Source organism: Falco punctatus, assembly GCF_963210335.1.
Source record: "Falco punctatus genome assembly, chromosome: 3".
NCBI classification, from domain to species: Eukaryota; Metazoa; Chordata; class Aves; order Falconiformes; family Falconidae; genus Falco; species Falco punctatus.
In genome coordinates, this window is record NC_137582.1 from 27281429 (window position 1) to 27300389 (window position 18961).

The window sequence follows — 18961 nt, forward strand, 5'->3', positions numbered from 1 at the left end:
CGTAATACTTTTTCATTAACAAAACTAGATATGCTAGCTGCATTCAAAGAAACAGATTAATGTTGTCTATGCTTTGTTGCCAGAAAATAAACTTCAAAATTTATAATTAATTTACTGAAAACAAAACTACTATACTTACGAACTTTTATTTTGCCAGCAGGTCACACTGCAAAATAGCAGTTTCAGTAAGGCAACCCACTAATATGAGTGAATTCCAAAGTCATCCTTCAGTTTTATAGTGTTGATGTAGTGCTCTGCCTTATCTCACTAGCTAGCAGCCAAAGCAACATAGAACGCTGTCTCATACTGAAAAGAACTGTATCAGATTTTCACAGAACACAACTTTCTGTGACTATTGGTAGAATTTAATACTTTTATTCTATAAAGTTGCAATATGAGAAAATATTAATATGTGTTTAAGGTGGAGAGAAAGGTGTTTAAGGATAGATCCAGTAAGGTTCTTAGGTTTCTTGAGTATAGTTATTATGAATCCAGTATTTTACAGCCAGAACAAAATCTAATCTGTAAAGGAAAAGATTTAAACTGCATGAATGCATGAGGAAAGTCAGGTATTTCAGAAAAACAATACAAAAAGCTACACGTTTATACAGCCATGTAGATAGAGCTCACAGAAGATGCATGTTTTGGACTTAGGTGCCAAAATCAAGGATGCAAGGAGGATGCTTCCATCCACTCAGGATACAAAGCCCTGCATGTTCTCCTGACATTATGTATCTTAGAGTCTTTTTTAAAAGAATCGAATAGGGATAAAATAAAAACTGTTTTTTCATTTTCTGGGAATCTAAGAAAACTGCTAGGCTTATGTAGGAGCTAGCCAACTAATCACTCAGACTATGCCAGTTCTGAGAAACACTTTCAAAGAAAAAAAATTATAATCAAATACAAAATTTTCAGATCCAAAAGGTAAGAGCTTAGAAAGTTTCTTGATCAGTTCTGAACTTAAGCAAGTCTGCCTAAAGCCACCTTTGGCAGATCAGATAATTCAGAGTTACAGTATCTGTCTTGAAGGCACTTAGTCTCCATATATCACAGTTTGATCATTCATTGGTCTTCAAGTCTTTATATTTATTTAAAAGCAAGCTTTTCTTATTTATGTGGAGAAAACTTTTGAAGTATTGGATTTTTTATTAAAATTCTCTTTTTTTATTTATTTACTGTTTTATTTTTATGTTAGATGCAGATTTCCAAGCTTCAGGGCTAGCATGATATTTATTTTACTTTCTAAACATAGATATCAGAACAACATAGTTAAAAGGAAAGTATAGTTCATTATATCTTTTCTTTTTTATCATGACCATTACCGTTCTGGAATGAAATTTGTGTTTGAATCACAGAGACAGCACACACTGTGTGCCCAGCCAGTGGGATCCACCATGTCTTTATGCCACCTATTCACTGATTTTTATCTCCAGCTGAAACCAGATGAAAAAGATGCCCCATACTAGACTCTACCTTGAGACTTCAACTGGTATGAAATTTCAACCCAAAATTCGGAAAGTCTAAGAAACCACCTTGGATACAGTGGGATACGGCAGGAATGTAAAAAGTACCTGAGAATTTTTTTTTTTAATGAACCTCACAAGATTAAATATATTGAGACTCTGCTGATACTGAAATAATTGATGCAATCATCTTTCACTTGTTCATACTTTCATTGAATTTCAGTGGATTTTATTGCAATTACTATTTACCAAACAAAATACTTCTGTATATAGGAAATTTGTGCCTTTCATTGACACATGAGCTTCAGAGGAAAGACAAGCAATCTGTGCCTGCAGCCACAAGAGATGCAGAGAAAGCAATGGGCCAGCTCCTCAGTTACAAAGCTTCAGGAAGATGACAGTAACACAAAGCTTACTTGGGAGGCTTAACAGCATGCCTAGCACCAATCCATATACCCCAGAAGCAGCCAAACTGTAATAAATATGTTCGACAATCAACACTGGAGTTCTAAATCCCAAACAGACTTTAAAGCTGCTATTGGTGATTGATTGACCATAGGATATGAAGTGGTAACTTTGGTACTCCTAACTTGAGAATTTAATTCTCTTTAGAACATGACTGGCTTTGCATGTCCAGGAGTTGAAACATTCATGTCTCTCTCAAGACAGGTGACATTCAAAAAATTATGGTGACGTTCTCGATTGGAAAAGGTAGGATTTAACTTCCAATTTCAAAAATTTTACATGTCCTGGAAATAAGGTTAGAGAAAGAAAGTAAAAATATTTTCCTGTAGAAATAAATTATAGACAGTAAAAACAGGTCATAAGCGCAACTTGACCAAGAAGCTGTTATTGAGCAAAGCAGATGATAGCTATTTATAGCAGTAGTAAAAATAGATTAAACATTGGAATCTGCTTGCAGCTATAAATATTAAGCCATTACCATAGAATCAAAGGCTCTATAACTATGGCAAGCCTCTTAAATCACTACCACAGAGCACACGGAACCTGATAATCAGCGCAGAGATAATCAGCGATAAACAATTGTGAGCTGCGGACACTTAAAAAATGGGCACATGACAAAGATAACTGCAATGCCACCACCTTTTTTTTCATAGGAGGGTTTCATTAAAAACTATGATACATATCAAATGAGGGATTTTACAAGGCACGCTAAACATAGCTTCCTCTGAGCAGGTTTTAATTTTCTCTGTTTTAGGAGAGAATATTAATACATTTGACTTTAAGCATTCACACACACAGTATGACTGTACTTTGCTAATATTATGCTATGCAGCATACATGTTCAGCAGATACTAGTATTAATGAGCTGTTACAAAATTTAGAAGCTTTCAGGCACAAAATTACAGAAAATCACAAACTTCCAAATATGAGGTTCACATCAACAGCACTAAAATAACTCTAAGAAAAACCAACTAAAAAGTACTAATCAAGTTTTTAATTTAGATCTCTTGCTGTTTGATTAACTTGCAAGAATTTTTTTGTATGAAAATTGTTCTAAAAAAGCAATTCATCACAGACAAAATAATTGCATTGTTTCAGACATTGATGTTAAGTGGCATTTTCTCCACTTAACAACTGTACTTGATTGAGGCATCAAGCTTTCTCTTTATTAGATATTTAATTTTTAACACTCACTGTGGTTGGGCTTAGAACAAGCATTAATTAAAACAATTATAATCAAATTGCCAGAAATACTTAACATACCTAGATTTCACACATGGGCACTTTGGTGACAGTTCAGTTCTTTTATGTGCACAGCTTCTATGGTGATTTGAACATCTAAATGCAGAACTTTTATGTCCTCAGAAAAAGTGCTGACAGTAACTGCTCAAATAAATTGAATTATTGATACCTGAATAGTTTATAGATTGAAGATACATTATGCATGGGTTACCTTTTTTGCATCCAAATGTTATGCTACAAATATGGGAAGAATTAATCTACAATGAAAGGAACTAGAAAACATTACAGTAGGAACAACAAATTACTTGCTACATAGTTACTCACTCAAAAGGTGTTTTTAGCTCTACTGCACTAATGTGTGGGCCCATTACACTTGAGACAACTCTTTTGATCGTTACTGTGTATGAAGAGCATTCCCATACAGTAATAAATAAGAGCTTGCTGCATTTTCAGTGCTGCCCCTACACTCAGTATGATGTACAAAGCTTCAAAAACCACAGTAACTATACAGATGTTTCTTCTCATTTTAGTACTTGTCCCTCATTTTAGTACTTGTCCATTTATATTTTCTGCTGTCCAAGCAAGTCCCCCAAATTAGCTTCCTCTTGACACTGACAATTAGAATTTATCAGTTCTTTCACAGAGTATTTCCTTAGAAGTGCTCATTACCACATTTGTAATTTATCCCAACTAGGTTTTCCCTTATGTGATTCTCAATGTATGTATATATTATTATATTCAACATATGTCAATGTGTGCTTATGTATCCATCAAGAGACTCTCTGATAGGAATGCAACTTTGCAGCTTTCCAGTATGTTAGACGCCATCGTCACTCTGTGGGTATGAGGACTGTAGTAGAACATGAATTAACACACTGAGTTCATATTTGCTTAACTTTACTCAAAGAAGAGAAGGCTGCTGGTAATTACTGATAATCTGAAAGTAAAACTTCAATGTATTTACATCTTTACTTTCACAGTGGAGTGATACAGCTTATATTTAGGAACATAAAACTAGTTTTTTAAAATAATGTATTCATTGAGAGAATTTGAAGAGAAAGATGTTTTATGAACTGAGAAAATGATACTAAAGATATATTTTTTTAAAAATAGTAAAAGTATTACTAAACTTTGCCTTTGACACATTAAAAATGAAACTTAAAATACAAGGAAAAGCTTGAAGGATGATAACAAAAATTCCTGTGTTAAGAACTGTAGGCATAAAGTTGTAAATAATATACACCTCATTTGTTTAAAAGCAAGGAAAATGACCCCTTGACCTAAGGAGTAAACATAAGGACAATTTTAATATTGCTTGAATTTCACTTCCAAATTTGGGGGAAATTTTCGAGACACATGAACCCTAAACTACTTGTTACTCAAGGAAGAACCCACAAGCAGGGTAGAGCCTGAGAATGGATATCAACATATAATAAAATTAAAAGCTTGTCAATGTTTATATCTGTAGTTACTAGGCCTTTGGGACACTACAGGCTCCCATTTAGGGCTAGCTGGTGACCTACAATGAAATCCTTTATTTCAGTAGCAGTAGAAGTCAGCCAATCTATGTACTAATGCTGTAAGATGTCTTTCAATGGGCAGTTGATTTCAAACTGTAACCAAGGCATTTGTGTGTTCTGTATCTGCTCTGAGCAACAATCACCAACAGGATCCAGGTACAAAAATTCAGTTCACATTATCAGCAAATAGACAGAAGGACTTTTGTTTCCTCTGCAGGGAAGGCTGCTACATGATGGTGAAAGAATTATTTTGAACAAAGAACTCCTCAGGTGTTTTGAGAAGTGAAGCAAAAATTAGTAATTTTTTTTCATTCTTCTTCAAACACAGAACCATTATTGTAGGTTCAAAAAGAATTTCTTTACTGGTTGTTACTGTTTTTTCTAATCTAGTTGGCTCTAACTATCCTCTGAATAAATATCTTATTTGTATTCTTATTTGCTCCTGAAACATCTTGCTATCTTTTGCACAATCAGAAAAACTTATCACTATAAATATTTTTCTTCTCAAGGCTTGCATTCTTTTACTTGGAAAAGCTCTTCTCTGCAGAGACTTGCAATGCAGTTTATGCAGAATTCACTGCCTTACGTTCTTCCAGGATTCATCTGTTGAAACATAGCTCAGATTACAAGTGTTTCATAAAATGATACAGTGCAGATGAGATATGGGTGTAGGGCTGAATCTTAAGCATTAATATCTCACTCAATAATTTATATTACAACAATGATAAGTGAGATTTTTTATGGTTAAATGGTCTTGAAAATACACGTGTCTCTGTTCATAAAGTCAGGTTCAGTAGGTTACTTGTACTCAGCAGGTTACAGAAGGTTCAACATACACTAAAAGGAAGTACCTGGGAAGAAAACTAGAAATTATAGCCTATATTCAATGAACTTCCTTTACTGTAATGCCCATTCAACTTTGGTCAATAGAAAGAAAAAAAAAAACATCCTGCTTTTCATTGAATTGTATTTAGTGTTATGGTAATTTAAATGGTGTTTTGTAAAGTGCTGTGTATTTTTTCTAAAATCAATATAAAGATACTATATTGCTTTTATCAATAAGCACATAAAAGCATTTAAAGGGGTACGTGAAGATGCTGATGTGCTTCCACACAGAACTGCTGATGATAGATAGGCAAGTTTATAAGGGCCAAAGTATTCATGACAGCAGAATGAATGCTTTAAATGATTTGAAGGCTAAGTACAAGCAAACTAAAAAACAAATCCAGAACTACTAGTGCCTCTCCTTCTGCTGTCTTGTGCTAAGATTAAATCCAGCAGGGATGAGATATAATAGGGATTCTGTTCTAATGTTTTTGATCCCAATGAAATGAATGTGTATTGTACATGAAGAGAGCTATTTTAAAATCTTGTCAAAATTACTTTTGCATACTTTTAAAAATACATAATATGTTATAACCCTTTCTGACAGTAGCTGGCATAGAACACACATAACACCAGAAAAAAAATAAACTGAAGTTTGTAAACCGCTTTATCATTATTTTCTTAAAAGCCTTCCCTGTTGACTGAAAAAACACGCTCTGTTATAAAAATGAAATTTATTGAGTCTAAGTAGGATAAAATCAAAGCCACCGGAAGTGATAGCTTTTATGAATATTTTTTCCAAGAGATGTTCCAACTTTTTGTGAAAAAGAAAAGAATTGTTTAGTAAATAGACATAATTTAAGCATTTTATCACCAGGAAATTAAATTAGCCTATCCAAAGTACCACAGCAGTGAGAAACAGCAACTGCGGATATATTAAAAATAGATGATGATGCAATGGACTGTCCCTTATAAAGTTCCCTCTGTTTTAGCAAATACAATCTATTACAATCTTGCTTACAGATGTACATTAAGCAAGATCTTCCAATGTTGGATTTCTACCTATCACCAGCTTATCCAAAGATGAAGTCAATTGACCTTATGGGACCAATACCAGAGAAGCTACACAGAAAGGTGTTGTGGAGAAAGAGAAAATCTCTTTCAATCAGAAACATGGCCAAGCCAGACAGCATATGTCTTTCAATGAACTATAAATAAATACATCATGAGATCAAGAAAGGTCCATGGATTTCACGAAATCATAGAATCACAGAATCATAGAATGATTTGGGTTGGAAAGGACCTTTAAGGTCAAGTCCACTGTTTTGAATAAAAGTAAATTAAAGAGGAACCAAAGGGAATTCTTGCTCTTATTAAAAGTTTCTGGAGTTTAGTTCGCAGGTCCAATATTTTGAATAAGCATTAATTTTATGGAAAGGATCACTGAGAGTACCCAACATATGTTAGCAAACAAACATGATGTGCTAGAGTAATTACATGGCAGAAGGAAAAAGAGCAAAGTGAAGTGTCATGTTAAGTAAAACCTGAAACACAAAATGAAAGAACTGGGGTAAATAAGATAGAAAGAAAACAACGAGAAACAAATGGTTTCGTGCAAAGAAAGTATATATTTAATTCAAGATTGTGATGAGTTTGCAAATTAATAGAAGAACCTTAAATGAGAGAAGGATGTGGATGGTAAGACAAGGCAAGGATAAATCAAAGGACTTGCAAACATAGTTATAGCAGCACAAAGGTAGGCAAGAAATAAATATTTAAAAACCAAAAGAACATCAAACTTTCCCACCCACACAGCCAGCCTGAATTAAAATGCATCTACTGTGTAGAATTGTCAGCAGAAATCCAAAAGTTAAAAGATCCTAAAGGAACTAAAGGTACATCAAAAAAAGCTCAGGTAAGGGAAGTAGACTCATTCACTGAACTGTAAAGACCATAACATTTCAAGTTGACAAAAGAGGAGTTTATGAAATCATAAAATTGTAAATCTAGGTGTTTCACAAGAATCCCACTGTTGTTCAAGCACCTGGTAAAACTTCTGTAAAACTTGGTACCTTTTCCCAGGACAATAAAAAGATTTCAGTTTCAAAATGGCATCATACTGGGCTCTCTAAATGTATACCATCAAACCCCCTTTTATCCTTCTTTTATTATTACATTCCAAAGTTAGGTTGATATATTTCTAATTTAACTGACAACAGGAATATGAAAATCCTTCCCTTTGGAAGGACAGGCGATCTGAAAGCCTCAGTGACTATGAAGCACATACAGAAAGCTAACCATCCTAAGACTGAAAGTACCAGTAAGTAGAAACAAGGGACTTCTAAGGATCACTGCCTTTCTGGTTCCAGCACCTCACACAACTCTGGCTACGTATCCTTCCTGTCTTCTGACTGTATAAAGCAAACAGGGGAGTGGGAATATATCAAGTGATCCTAAATATCCTTCTAATTAAAGTATTAATCTGAAAACTGAGCCTAACACTGTTTGAAGGTAAACGATCTAAGGAAGATAGATGTTTTAGTGGTCTTCCATCCACAACATTCATTCAGTTTCCAGTAAAATTGCTGGAGCCTTAGAGTAGCGCAAAACCTCTGAGGAGAGGTTAACAAAAATGTGAATGCTCATGCAGTAAAGAAAAAAAATAATCCTTTGGGATACAATGAGTTTTGCTGTGGAATATCTGCAAGGTTAGATTGTTCCAACATGAACAAGGACAACTTGTCCTTAAAAATGTCTGGTTTCTAGATACTCTAGCAAAAGACCTACAACGAAACACAGCCAATAAACATGCCCACAATAAGATTTGCCTTGGTAGTAGCACAAAGTCTGTACAACATTGTTAGTTAAAAAAGGGGCTTCTTCATAAAATTTACATGCTGTTTAATAAAAATAAAAAATCCATTATCCCATTTTCCCAGCAAGCACAAGACTTATGGCAAGGGAACAGCAGGGTTAAAAATTAAGTGGAGTGTAAGAGATAACCATAAAATATCTGGAAATGCAGGGCTGACTATATGACAACACAGAAATGCATCTGAGCTCAGACTGGTACCAGTTTTGTAAGACAGGGCTGTGTAAACTCAATAAATTAGGTACCTCGCTAAATGTTTGGATTTATCAATATTTGGCTGCACCCCATCTTACAATATCCGGGATTGCTTATTCTACCTCCTTTCCTAAATCTTATCTCCAGGCTTAGCTGTATTCCTTTGGCTCCTGTTTCCTATATACCCTTCCTTAGCCTGCCAGCAGCATGTAGTATACCTCGTATAAAATTTGCGCATATGCTGCCGGGTGGCTGCATGGCAGGAGTATGTTTTGACTAACCAGCTGATCATGGTCTTACAACTGCTGCATAGACCAGGCAGCATATACTGCTCCACCTTTGCTGAGTAAGGTACACAAATCACTGTATATGTACACTTTAGCTAGACCTGACGCAGGGGAACCAGATACTGTCTAACACAGACTACTCTGAGTGGATTAAAAATCTCGGAGGAGCAGCAGGATAACAGAGTACACACTGAGCTGTGCAGCCTGATCTGCACTGGTACCAGTAGCCATCAGTACTGGTTAAAAGGTGGCATGGCCGCATCCTAAATATATTCTCTGCTGCAGGCAGCAACAGAACATGATTCTCTGATTTTTTTGTTTTCGGCTATGATTACAGTATTACCTTTTCTCTTAGAATAGGAGGTTAAATAATCTTTCACATGACAATTTTTTATCTCAAACACTCATTTAATTCCCAATTCCAATACTTCTTAGTAAATCAGATTATCTGTTAAGATATCTCCTGCCCTGCCTTAAATGTTTAGGTTTCAGATTCTTGTCAGTGGTATTATTCTACCATGAAGTTTTAAATGATATATCAACCCTAAACTTCTGTCAAAAAAAACCCAAAACACCCAAACCAAAAAAAAACAAACTCTTATTCACATTTAATAAAAAAATACTTTTCTGCTATTTTTATCATTTTATAAAAGCAACAAGGAAATACACACTGATTTTTTTCCCGTTAGTAATTTTTGTGGTTAAATATGCATTACCCATAATACACATGCTGTGTCTGTTGGAAAAATACACACTTAGGTTTCACTTATTTTTCACCAGAAAAACATTACAAAAATCATAATAATATATTATAAATAAGAAAGATCTCTACTGACTGTAGAAGAGTAAATTTAGCAATACCTGAAACAACACCAATTCCATCATCACAGTCATAATCAGAGACTTCACTGTCGCTGATTCTTTTGGACCCTGACAAAAAAAAAGTAAAAATAAATAAATAAATAAATAAATAATCAGAAATGTATAATTTATCTTACTGTAAGTTAAAACTATCCTCAGCCAATAATACATAAATAACGTAAGCATTTCATACTAGACAATGAAGCATTAATATCAGCATATAAGGAAAATTATTAATGCTATATTATTGCAAATATATTAGTGTACCAACTATTTTCAGTTAAATGTTTAATGTAATATTCAATGAAATGCTGAAAAATTGCTTCTATAAAATATTTTAATGTACTTCATATCTATGTGTATTCATTTCATATAGAAACTGGCATCACACTGTTCACCTTCCACTTTCTCATATACAAGGCAGCATCCCTCCCCAAAGTCTTTGAACACCAGAAAAAATAACAATAGTAATAATATTCAATGGATTAACATTTTCTTTAATGTATTAGTAAGCATTATCAGAATAGGCAGCTTCACGCACACAATGCGTCCTGAAAAAACAAAATCTCTCTGTGATACTTTAGAGGAAGCAAACTATCAAATGCTCTGCAAGAGTACACCTATCCAAATAGCTAGAGCTTCATTGCAAAAGCAGATTCCACATCCACAATTAGAGCCAAAACAAACGTAGGTCACGTAAGACAAATACATATGTCAGTTTGTGTTTAGTTTAATTTAACTTCTGTCTTCTGTGGCATCTTTTAAACAGCATTTGATTGCTGACATAAGGATTAAGCATTGGCTTGTGAATGATAATATTCATTTACTTGTTTTAAATGTGAAAACGCGTGTTCTTCAGCAAGATGGTATGTCTGTTCTCATTCTCTGGCCATCTAAAAGTGGGTAACTAGAAGGAAGAAGCTTTAATCCAATTGTCACCAAACCTTCTATCACGTGCAAGATTTTTTTTATTCCTATCACAGGATGATTTATTCTGAAAACACACACACAAAAAAATACCACTAAAAACTGGGAGTAAACCTAAAGATGCTCAGGACAAAGCAGGATTAGTGTTCTATCTGGGTGACTGGCCCAGAGGGATCCCTACCCTGCTTTCCCAACAGAAAACTGGGAGAAGTGCTAAGAGGAATTTTGACAAAAATAAAGTTTTCAATTAAAAAAAAAAAATAGAAATTATTAGAATCATAAGAACTGCTGTCATTTGTCAGACTGTCTAACATTTGTCTACCCACCAGGGGATAGTGCAAGGTCCTTCTTTAATGGAAAGAGTGTGCTTACAAGATCTGTATGGAAATGTTTTCTGTGTTGCACCCTTCTAGTTTTCAGCAGGCAGAGGTCCTGGCAACTAAGACTTCTAAGCCATGCTGTTTACTGTAAGTAATTAATCAACCCATTCTCCACAAATTCATTTCTTTTGGAATCACAGTATTCTCTTGGCCTCAATAATATGCCATGTCAGTAAGTTCTGCAGTTTAATTTTGTATTGTCTTAAATAGAAATAAAGTGAAGTCTGTTACATTCTTTCAGACAATACCCTCCGAGCTTTTGTATTCTGAGAAACTTGAATCAGCATTCTGTATTCTTCCACAGTCATCTCTTTCTGAGGTGAAATATCATTGTTTAGCTCCTTTGCATATGCAAACCATCTGGTATTCCTGATCGATCCTGCTTATTTGTTTGTACATTTTCTAGTTCTTCTGTGCCTTTTACGAGAAGTCAGAAGTGATTGCAGCAATCAAGAAGAGCGCGTATAAACTTATAAACTTGACTGCAGACTATCTCTTTGGGGATAAAAATTGCAGTGTTAAAAATTATTCAACTAGAAAATGGTATCAATGTGCTATGTGTTAATTCTTAGAAAACAGAATCTAGCCTACCATTGTATTATGCAGTTCCAGTAGAGCAATGTTAATATTATTATTTAATTGCAGTAAAGTTTGGGACTTTCCTCACTAATAGGAAATTAAAATCAGTACAAGGAAAGCCATGCTTTGGTTTCATACACTCTGCAATTCTTACATGGTAGAATTATTAGTTCAATTTATTGAAAAAATTTAGAAATAGCCATGCTACAATGCAGAGGGGTGGGGTGGGGTAGGGAGAAAGGTTACTCTGAATTCAAGGAATGACAAGTAAACTCTTTCTGTAAAACAAGAAATAGCAAGGAAGTGATGACAATTAGCACTTGATAAAACCTAGAACATGAGGGCAGGAGTGAAGGAAAAGGTTTCAGCCTCCTAATAGACTTAGAATCAGGTTTCTAGCAGCAATTAAGTCTGACAAGGACAATATTCAATCTGATTATTTTCTTAATTATAGTATCACAGAGGCCCATTGAAAATATCTCTTGCTTCCCAAAGAACAAGCATCCGTTCTACCTGTGGTGTTGTTTCTGCTGCCATTTTCAGCAGAGCCTTCTACTGGTGTGGTGATGTACATATCAGTGAGCAAGGAGGATTAAGTCTCCATTCTTAGTCGCTAATTCAAAATCAGGTCATTAAATAAGAAGGACAATATTTGTGACAAAACACTAAGCAAGAGAACCCTACTATTCTGGCTGGGATCTAAAAGGCAGAAACCCCTAAAAGGGAGCGCAGAGCAATGCGATTCTGTCATCTGGTAACCCTGGTACTTAGTCGGCAGTGGGACTGTGGCTGCTATGCAGAAATGCCAATAGCATCACTCAGGCTGTATCAGAGAGCGAGGATTGTGGAACAGGAAGATGAAATCAACTGAACAGTTTGCTGATGCTTATCACATAGATGTTTGGAAGGGTTTGTATCATGAAAGACGTAAGAGGGTTTAATCAACTGTGATTTGAATAAATGTCATTTACTCATCATCTAATTCATCCTTATGAATGAATCTAATTAATTACAACCAAGGTTGCTTTTTATTTATGTTTATATTTACAGCTAAGTGCATCTGCTTTAACATATTTTTAGAATATTATAGTCTCTATTCTGGAGAAAAGATTTGCATCTTTGAGGATTAAAATAGCCAGCTGTTGTCATGGTAGGCCCTAAAGTTCCCAGTTTTGCAGCTAAAGTTAAATGTTGTAGTAGTCACAGGATACATCCAGCAGAAAAGAGAGACTAAGAAGTTTCAGTGGTCCACAGGTATAAAAGACAGGGGTCTCTCTCCATCTCTATCCCCTCAAACTGCATCGACCTTTTCCAGAATCTCCTGATACCTCAACTTCACCAGGATCTAGGAACCCCTTTCCCTTTTTATACACAGACTTCAGTCTTCACTCCCATCCAAGCTGCAGTGAAGAGCTGGGGCATGGGGGAAATGAACAGGTCAGGATTGAGACCCACTCTAAGGATGGTAGTAGAGAAAGAGTAGAGTAAAGAGAAAAAACAGATTTCAGGGCTCTCTCCACCTGACTTTGCTACTGCAACGAGGAGAGTCTCCTGTATAGCTGATATACGTTAAATATGTCTCATCTGTAAGATGAGGCATGAATCCCTTCAAGATCAGATCATGTGTTCTATCTCCTCAAGCAGATGCTACATTAATCCAACTCTAACAGACTTAAACCAACTAAAAAAATATTCATGTTTAATGAATATTTAACTTTTACTTATAAATGTAAATTTAAATGCTGGTTAAGAAGTCAAAGCAAATTTAAACCAGAATTAATTACTTAGTTTTATCTTTAGAAATCAATGTTTTCAGGAAGGATGGAGGAAAGAAAGCACGCCAATTAAATATGTAATGTCAAGAAGTACTGTCTGTAATATGTAACTTCTGCAAAGGAATCAGATTATATCTATTTTAAATGCCATTAACTTCAGAAATGGCACAAACTAGAAAATGCACAAGTCAAAATCCTTTACTGAACTGAGAATTTGAAATACCGGTATAATTCCTGACAGCTTAGTTTAATATTGCTTATATTTTTTGCAAGAGTAACTTAATCTGCTACATATTAATTTCAGACAGTAAGTTTCTTCTTAACATACTGACAATGCAAATTTGAAGATTTAGGCTTCAGTCCCACCTTAGCCATATCTTTTCAAAATACCACTTCATTATCTAAGTAATTTGAACCACTGATCACGAAACAGAGAAAGAACAATTCATACTTTATCTGGGAAATGTGACAATGAAGTCTCTCAAAAATTATTCCAAATGAATATTGTTAATGAAACTGTTACTTGGTATTTTAATGAATATCTTAAAGTGTTTTACAAATATGCTATAAAATATGGCACTTATTTTAAGAGCAAGATTAAATCCATTCTAAACTCCATTCAAGATTCAGTAAGAAGTTTAAGCGTGTAACATCCAGGACACTGGGTGCATCAAATAAATACATTGGTGCCAATGGTTTGCATATAATTAACTTTTTCTTTGATGGATTTTAAACATGAGGAATGGCATCAATTAAGTCTCACTGCCATTGCACTAGCATATAGCTTATTAATGAAATATTCTTAGGGACATTATCACCATCTTATCTGATAACTGGGTGGTAACAGACGGTAAATATGGCCTTCCACCAGGATTAATGGTTATTACAGCTACAGAGGGAAGGCAAAATAGACCCCATGCTAATGCAAAATAGAACCCATTAGCTAGTTAAGTCACATTAAAAAAAATGCCTTAATTAAGCATAACTCCAGACCCAGGGAAATGAAAAGATATATTCTTCTTCACTTTAGCAGGTTTTGGTTTAATAGCCTTAAACTATCAATGAAACTGTTTTCCAGGGACAGTTTATTTTCGTGAAAGTGGAGAATCCCCCCATCAAAACCTGACAACTCTCACTATCCTCTTTCCCTCCTGCACCCACCTACTCCTTCCTTACCACTGCTGCACAAGCCACCACCCCACTCTGCAGGAGCATGTACACACTAAAACTGGAAGTTTACAGCACTTACACTGTAGCTTTCATTGCAGGGCTGGGCAAAAACACCACCACCTAAAAAGTATCTGGCCCATTATTTTCCATTTCCTTTTAAAGAGTACTTTCTGTTTAAATTTTTACTATTTTCCTGTTTTTCGTGTTTATATTCTTACTTTCTGTTAGGCAGAAAAGAATTTAAAATACAGTAGTTTCTTTATGCAAAAAGCTTTCGATTTTTCATCTTCATGGCTAGCAATAATGTAAAGAAAAATATGAGATGCTTTATTCCATTTTATGAATCAAATACTTTTTTTTTTGGGGGGGGGGGGGTAAATTTTCATGGGTTGCAGTGTTGGTGGCCATGGAAAGCCTTAACAACTTCTAAATAAAAATAATGTGGAAATAATTGAAGAAATTTTTAAAGCATCTTCTTTGGATGTCCCATGCCTGTCAGTGTTTAAAAGGCATTTGGACAATGCCTGTAACAACATGCTTTAACTTTTGGTCAGCCTTGAAGTGGTCAGGCAGTTGGACTAGGTGATCATTGTAGGTCCCTTCCCACTGCAGTAAATCTAATCTATTCTAACTTTGACAGAATTGCACTTCTCTCCCTAACAACATTCTAAATAACTGGAACTCTTCCAAATGAATGAAACTATATGCAATCATAAATATTTTCTTGCAAAGCAACCAAAATCTGTGGAGAGTTCTGAACTATCTTCTGATTTCTGCATGACAACTGAAGTTGGCACAGAGTTGTGCTCCACTCTATTATTAATATACAGGGGAAACAATGCAAGATATAATATCTCCTGCACTTCATCTATTGCCCATTGATATTTCTGGTACAGGCCTCAAAAGAAGACTAAAGCCTATATGACGAACCAATATAGTTATCAGAACGGACTAGGACAGGAGATAGAATGAGAAATAAAATTAAGGTGTGTCAGCTTAGATACAGAACAAAATGCCAGATTTATGGCTCAGGAATTCTCTTATTTTCTTGTGAGACAAAAAAAAAAAAAAAAAGGGGAAAAAAGAAAGCAGACTGGGCTCCTGAGCTGGGGATCCTGCTCCTTACAATGCAGGGAGTTTTTACAAGGTTTTGTGGACTCCTTGGGGGAACAAGGGGTAGTGAAGCATGCTTAGGAGCTCCTTCCCTGAAGCTCACGGAAGGCCTTCACAACCACTTAAAGTAACTTAGTACTGCCTGTAATTGTTCCATGTTCAAAACTGACATATAAGCAACTCTAAAATCAGTCTCACAACTGTCTTAAGAATTTGTTCTCATATTCATCCAGTCTGTGCCTAAGGGTTCTTAGCACGAGCTAATTTCTCACGCAGTCCTGCTGCCTCCATGTCAATCTGTCACCTAATCCTTCTGCACATAATAGTGGGTTTTTAAAGTTTTTAACCAATTTCATCTAAATTGACAGATGGATATAAATATGAAATTTAATTCTGTTCCCACAGATCTTTGAAAATGGTTGCTGGATAGAAGAAAGAAATACAAATCAGAATCCCTTAATGCAAAAGAAACATTATCAAGCTAAAATTTGTGGCTAATCCATAGGTGCACAAGTCCATAGTCACCACAGCAAATGTGAAGATACCATAAATCATAAGAAGACCGTGGCATTATTTTAGGAGAGAATGGAATAGTAGAAACATGGGAGACTAAAGGGAAATGTAATGGAAACTGGGATTTAGTAGTACTATACTCAAGAAACATCCTGTGGGGTTTTGTTTCTCTCCACCATGGTATTGGATCTATTTTCTTAACAATGTGTGTTACAGTTTTTAAACATAACTAAAAGGTAATTAGATGAACCAATTCTCAAAGTGATTCCCCTAATTAAAACTGCAGGAACTACAAAAAGTGCCACATGAAATGCACTACAAAATTTAAACTTGTAAAAACTGTACATTATTGATTTATTTATGGCAAACTTCTTAGATACAGCAACTGAATTTGTAACTGGGGATTTAAATCAATAAGAAACTGTATAAATACGAATCAGTATAAATATTGATTCTGATAAGTACTTCACTTACCCCATTTCTGTATTCTAAAAATAGTTACACTAGTTCTCAAATAGCTGTAACACAACAGTGTTCACTTTAAAACAGCTTAAGCAAAATAGCATTCCTACTATAGTTAGTAAAGCTCACTACAGTTTACCTACCAAAGTTCTACCTAAAATAAAGGCAGCAAAGCAAGTATAGTGTTACAGTACTGCTCCAATATCAATACTGAGATGTTAAGAATACAGAAAGAAAGCCAACAAAAGACAGACTCATGACTCAAAAGCAGACAAGAAAAGCCAAGGAACATTTAAGCAATTTAGCATCTGCACAATAGGTAGAAAAAGCACACCAATAAAATATCAAATTAAATTTTGCATGTCTATGGAAGCAATAAGCATTTCTGACATGCTGAAAATTTACCTGAATTATATGAATATAAGCCTTTATCTGGAAAACAAATATTGAAATGAAGTAGTGTCAGGAAAAAATACATGAATCAATACATGTAACAGGGATGGTTAGAACCTTAAACTTCATTATAATTGCTGCTGGAGGTTGAACAATTTGATATTGTAGGCCTCATTCATTCAAAACAATAAAACTCAAGCAGCTAGGAGAAATTAAACCACAAAAATACCAGTCACTTCTGGATCAACATTTATACTCAGTAGTCACAGAGGACTAGTAGAGCTATTACAGTAATTTCCAATTCTGAAATACAACTGCACATTTACTATAAGCAAGTGTTTAGCATCTTAAGACCAAAATGTGTATTCAGCTAAGCATACAACATGAGCTGCTAACCTTAAAGTTATTGCACACTGCTGTTGGCACCTCAGAAGGAAGGTATTAGCAGCACTTTCCTGAGCTGTACCTATGAATCCTACTTTAAATTTAACAGACTCAGAAGTGACGTTCCAGTCAATCTTCTGTCTCCAGCTAGGTCCTGATTCGGTAAATATGTACATGCGTAAATACCTTATCTACATATCATTGCTACCAGTGAATTTAAGAGTCCTGATGTGAGTGCAATGATTAAATACTCACAATATCTCATTTACTGTTTGCATTCCTTGAGTTTGGCTGGTTAATGTATTTTAGCTTTCCAACCACACCAGGTTTTCTAAACTTGACAATATAACAGTATGCAAATATCTGGACAATTATGAACATATGAATTTTCACTCTGCGTCTGCAGATTTTGTAAATGTGACTTCCATAAGGTAATAAGAAACCAGGAAGTCAGAATAACATGAATAGTTTCTTGCCATTAGCAGGACATTATAAATGTTTTTAATTTTTATCGCTGAGCAGCTCACAGACACAGTCTTAAATAATTAAGCAACAGTCCATGACTAAATGATGGACCTCAGATGAAAAGATATGTCAGTTTTAGGGGAAAAATTAACATTTTAATTTCTTGATAACTGGTGCTGTTAAGAATCCAATGGATGACTGGGTACCTTCTGGCAAGTTGAACTTTTTTCTGACAGCCAGGTACTAACTATTTTAACTTGTAGACCATTTCACTAAATCATCTATTACTTACAATTTCTAACTCTCTATATTTTCAAATTTTTTATATTTGCAAATTGAGTTTCTTGATAAGCATAATTCATTGTTATGGCCCAGCTCCGGCATTCCATTAGGCTATAATTTCAAAATGAATAATGGGGGGGGGGTGGGGGGGTGGGGGTGTTCAGCATCATTTACAAACTTTAGATGTGAACTGTGCTGCATAACTTTACTAATATTTGTATTCTTTGGTACTAATATTTTCCAGTTATGAATTTAATGAAAAATTAACTCTTCTCTGGCTACAAAATTATGACAAATAGAGTATGGGGAAGTTTTCTAGTATACTCCAGAAACATCAGAAAGTAATCAAAGGTTCAAGAGTGCCATTCAAAAAAATATTTACAAAATACTCAATTAACACAGTCAAGAAATTATTTATATTATTAAAACTGATAGACTCTGAATTTAACTTCTGGAAAGATCTGCAAATGGGTAGAGCTTCTTGAAGAGCACAAGAATCTAAAAATACTGATATTATAATGGGAGTGAAGACTAAAGAAGCCATGTTTGTTTCTCTATGGTTACAACACAGAAAGGGAAAAGTCAGATTAGTATTAAACCCATCTGAAAACTTCATCAGAATGATTGTACTTTATGCAATAGCTTATTATGCTTTAACAATTGAAAAAAAAAAAAATACACACTACCTTTAGCCAAAACAGGAAGCTACTGTATGGACCTAGATCTTTTAGAATCTTTTTAAAGGTCACCTGACTTGCTATGTATCAAATGCCTAGCAAGGTTAGTTT

General features: G+C 34.8%; 1 protein-coding gene across 41 annotated transcripts in view; it reads right to left on the bottom strand.

Annotated features, from left to right (window-relative positions):
* RIMS2 (regulating synaptic membrane exocytosis 2) overlaps positions 1-18961 on the bottom strand; it is a 511335-nt gene that overhangs the window by 182192 nt on the left and 310182 nt on the right. For 37 of the 41 annotated variants that reach the window (XM_080377968.1, XM_080377979.1, XM_080377978.1 and 34 more), the window contains 2 exons: positions 17055-17081; positions 9731-9799 (listed from right to left, as the gene is read on the bottom strand). In XM_080377968.1, coding sequence (XP_080234094.1) covers positions 9731-9799; positions 17055-17081 — 96 coding nt within the window. The remainder of the gene's footprint in view (positions 1-9730; positions 9800-17054; positions 17082-18961) is intronic. The other 4 variants (XM_080377997.1, XM_080377994.1, XM_080377976.1 and 1 more) reach the window with 1 other exon arrangement.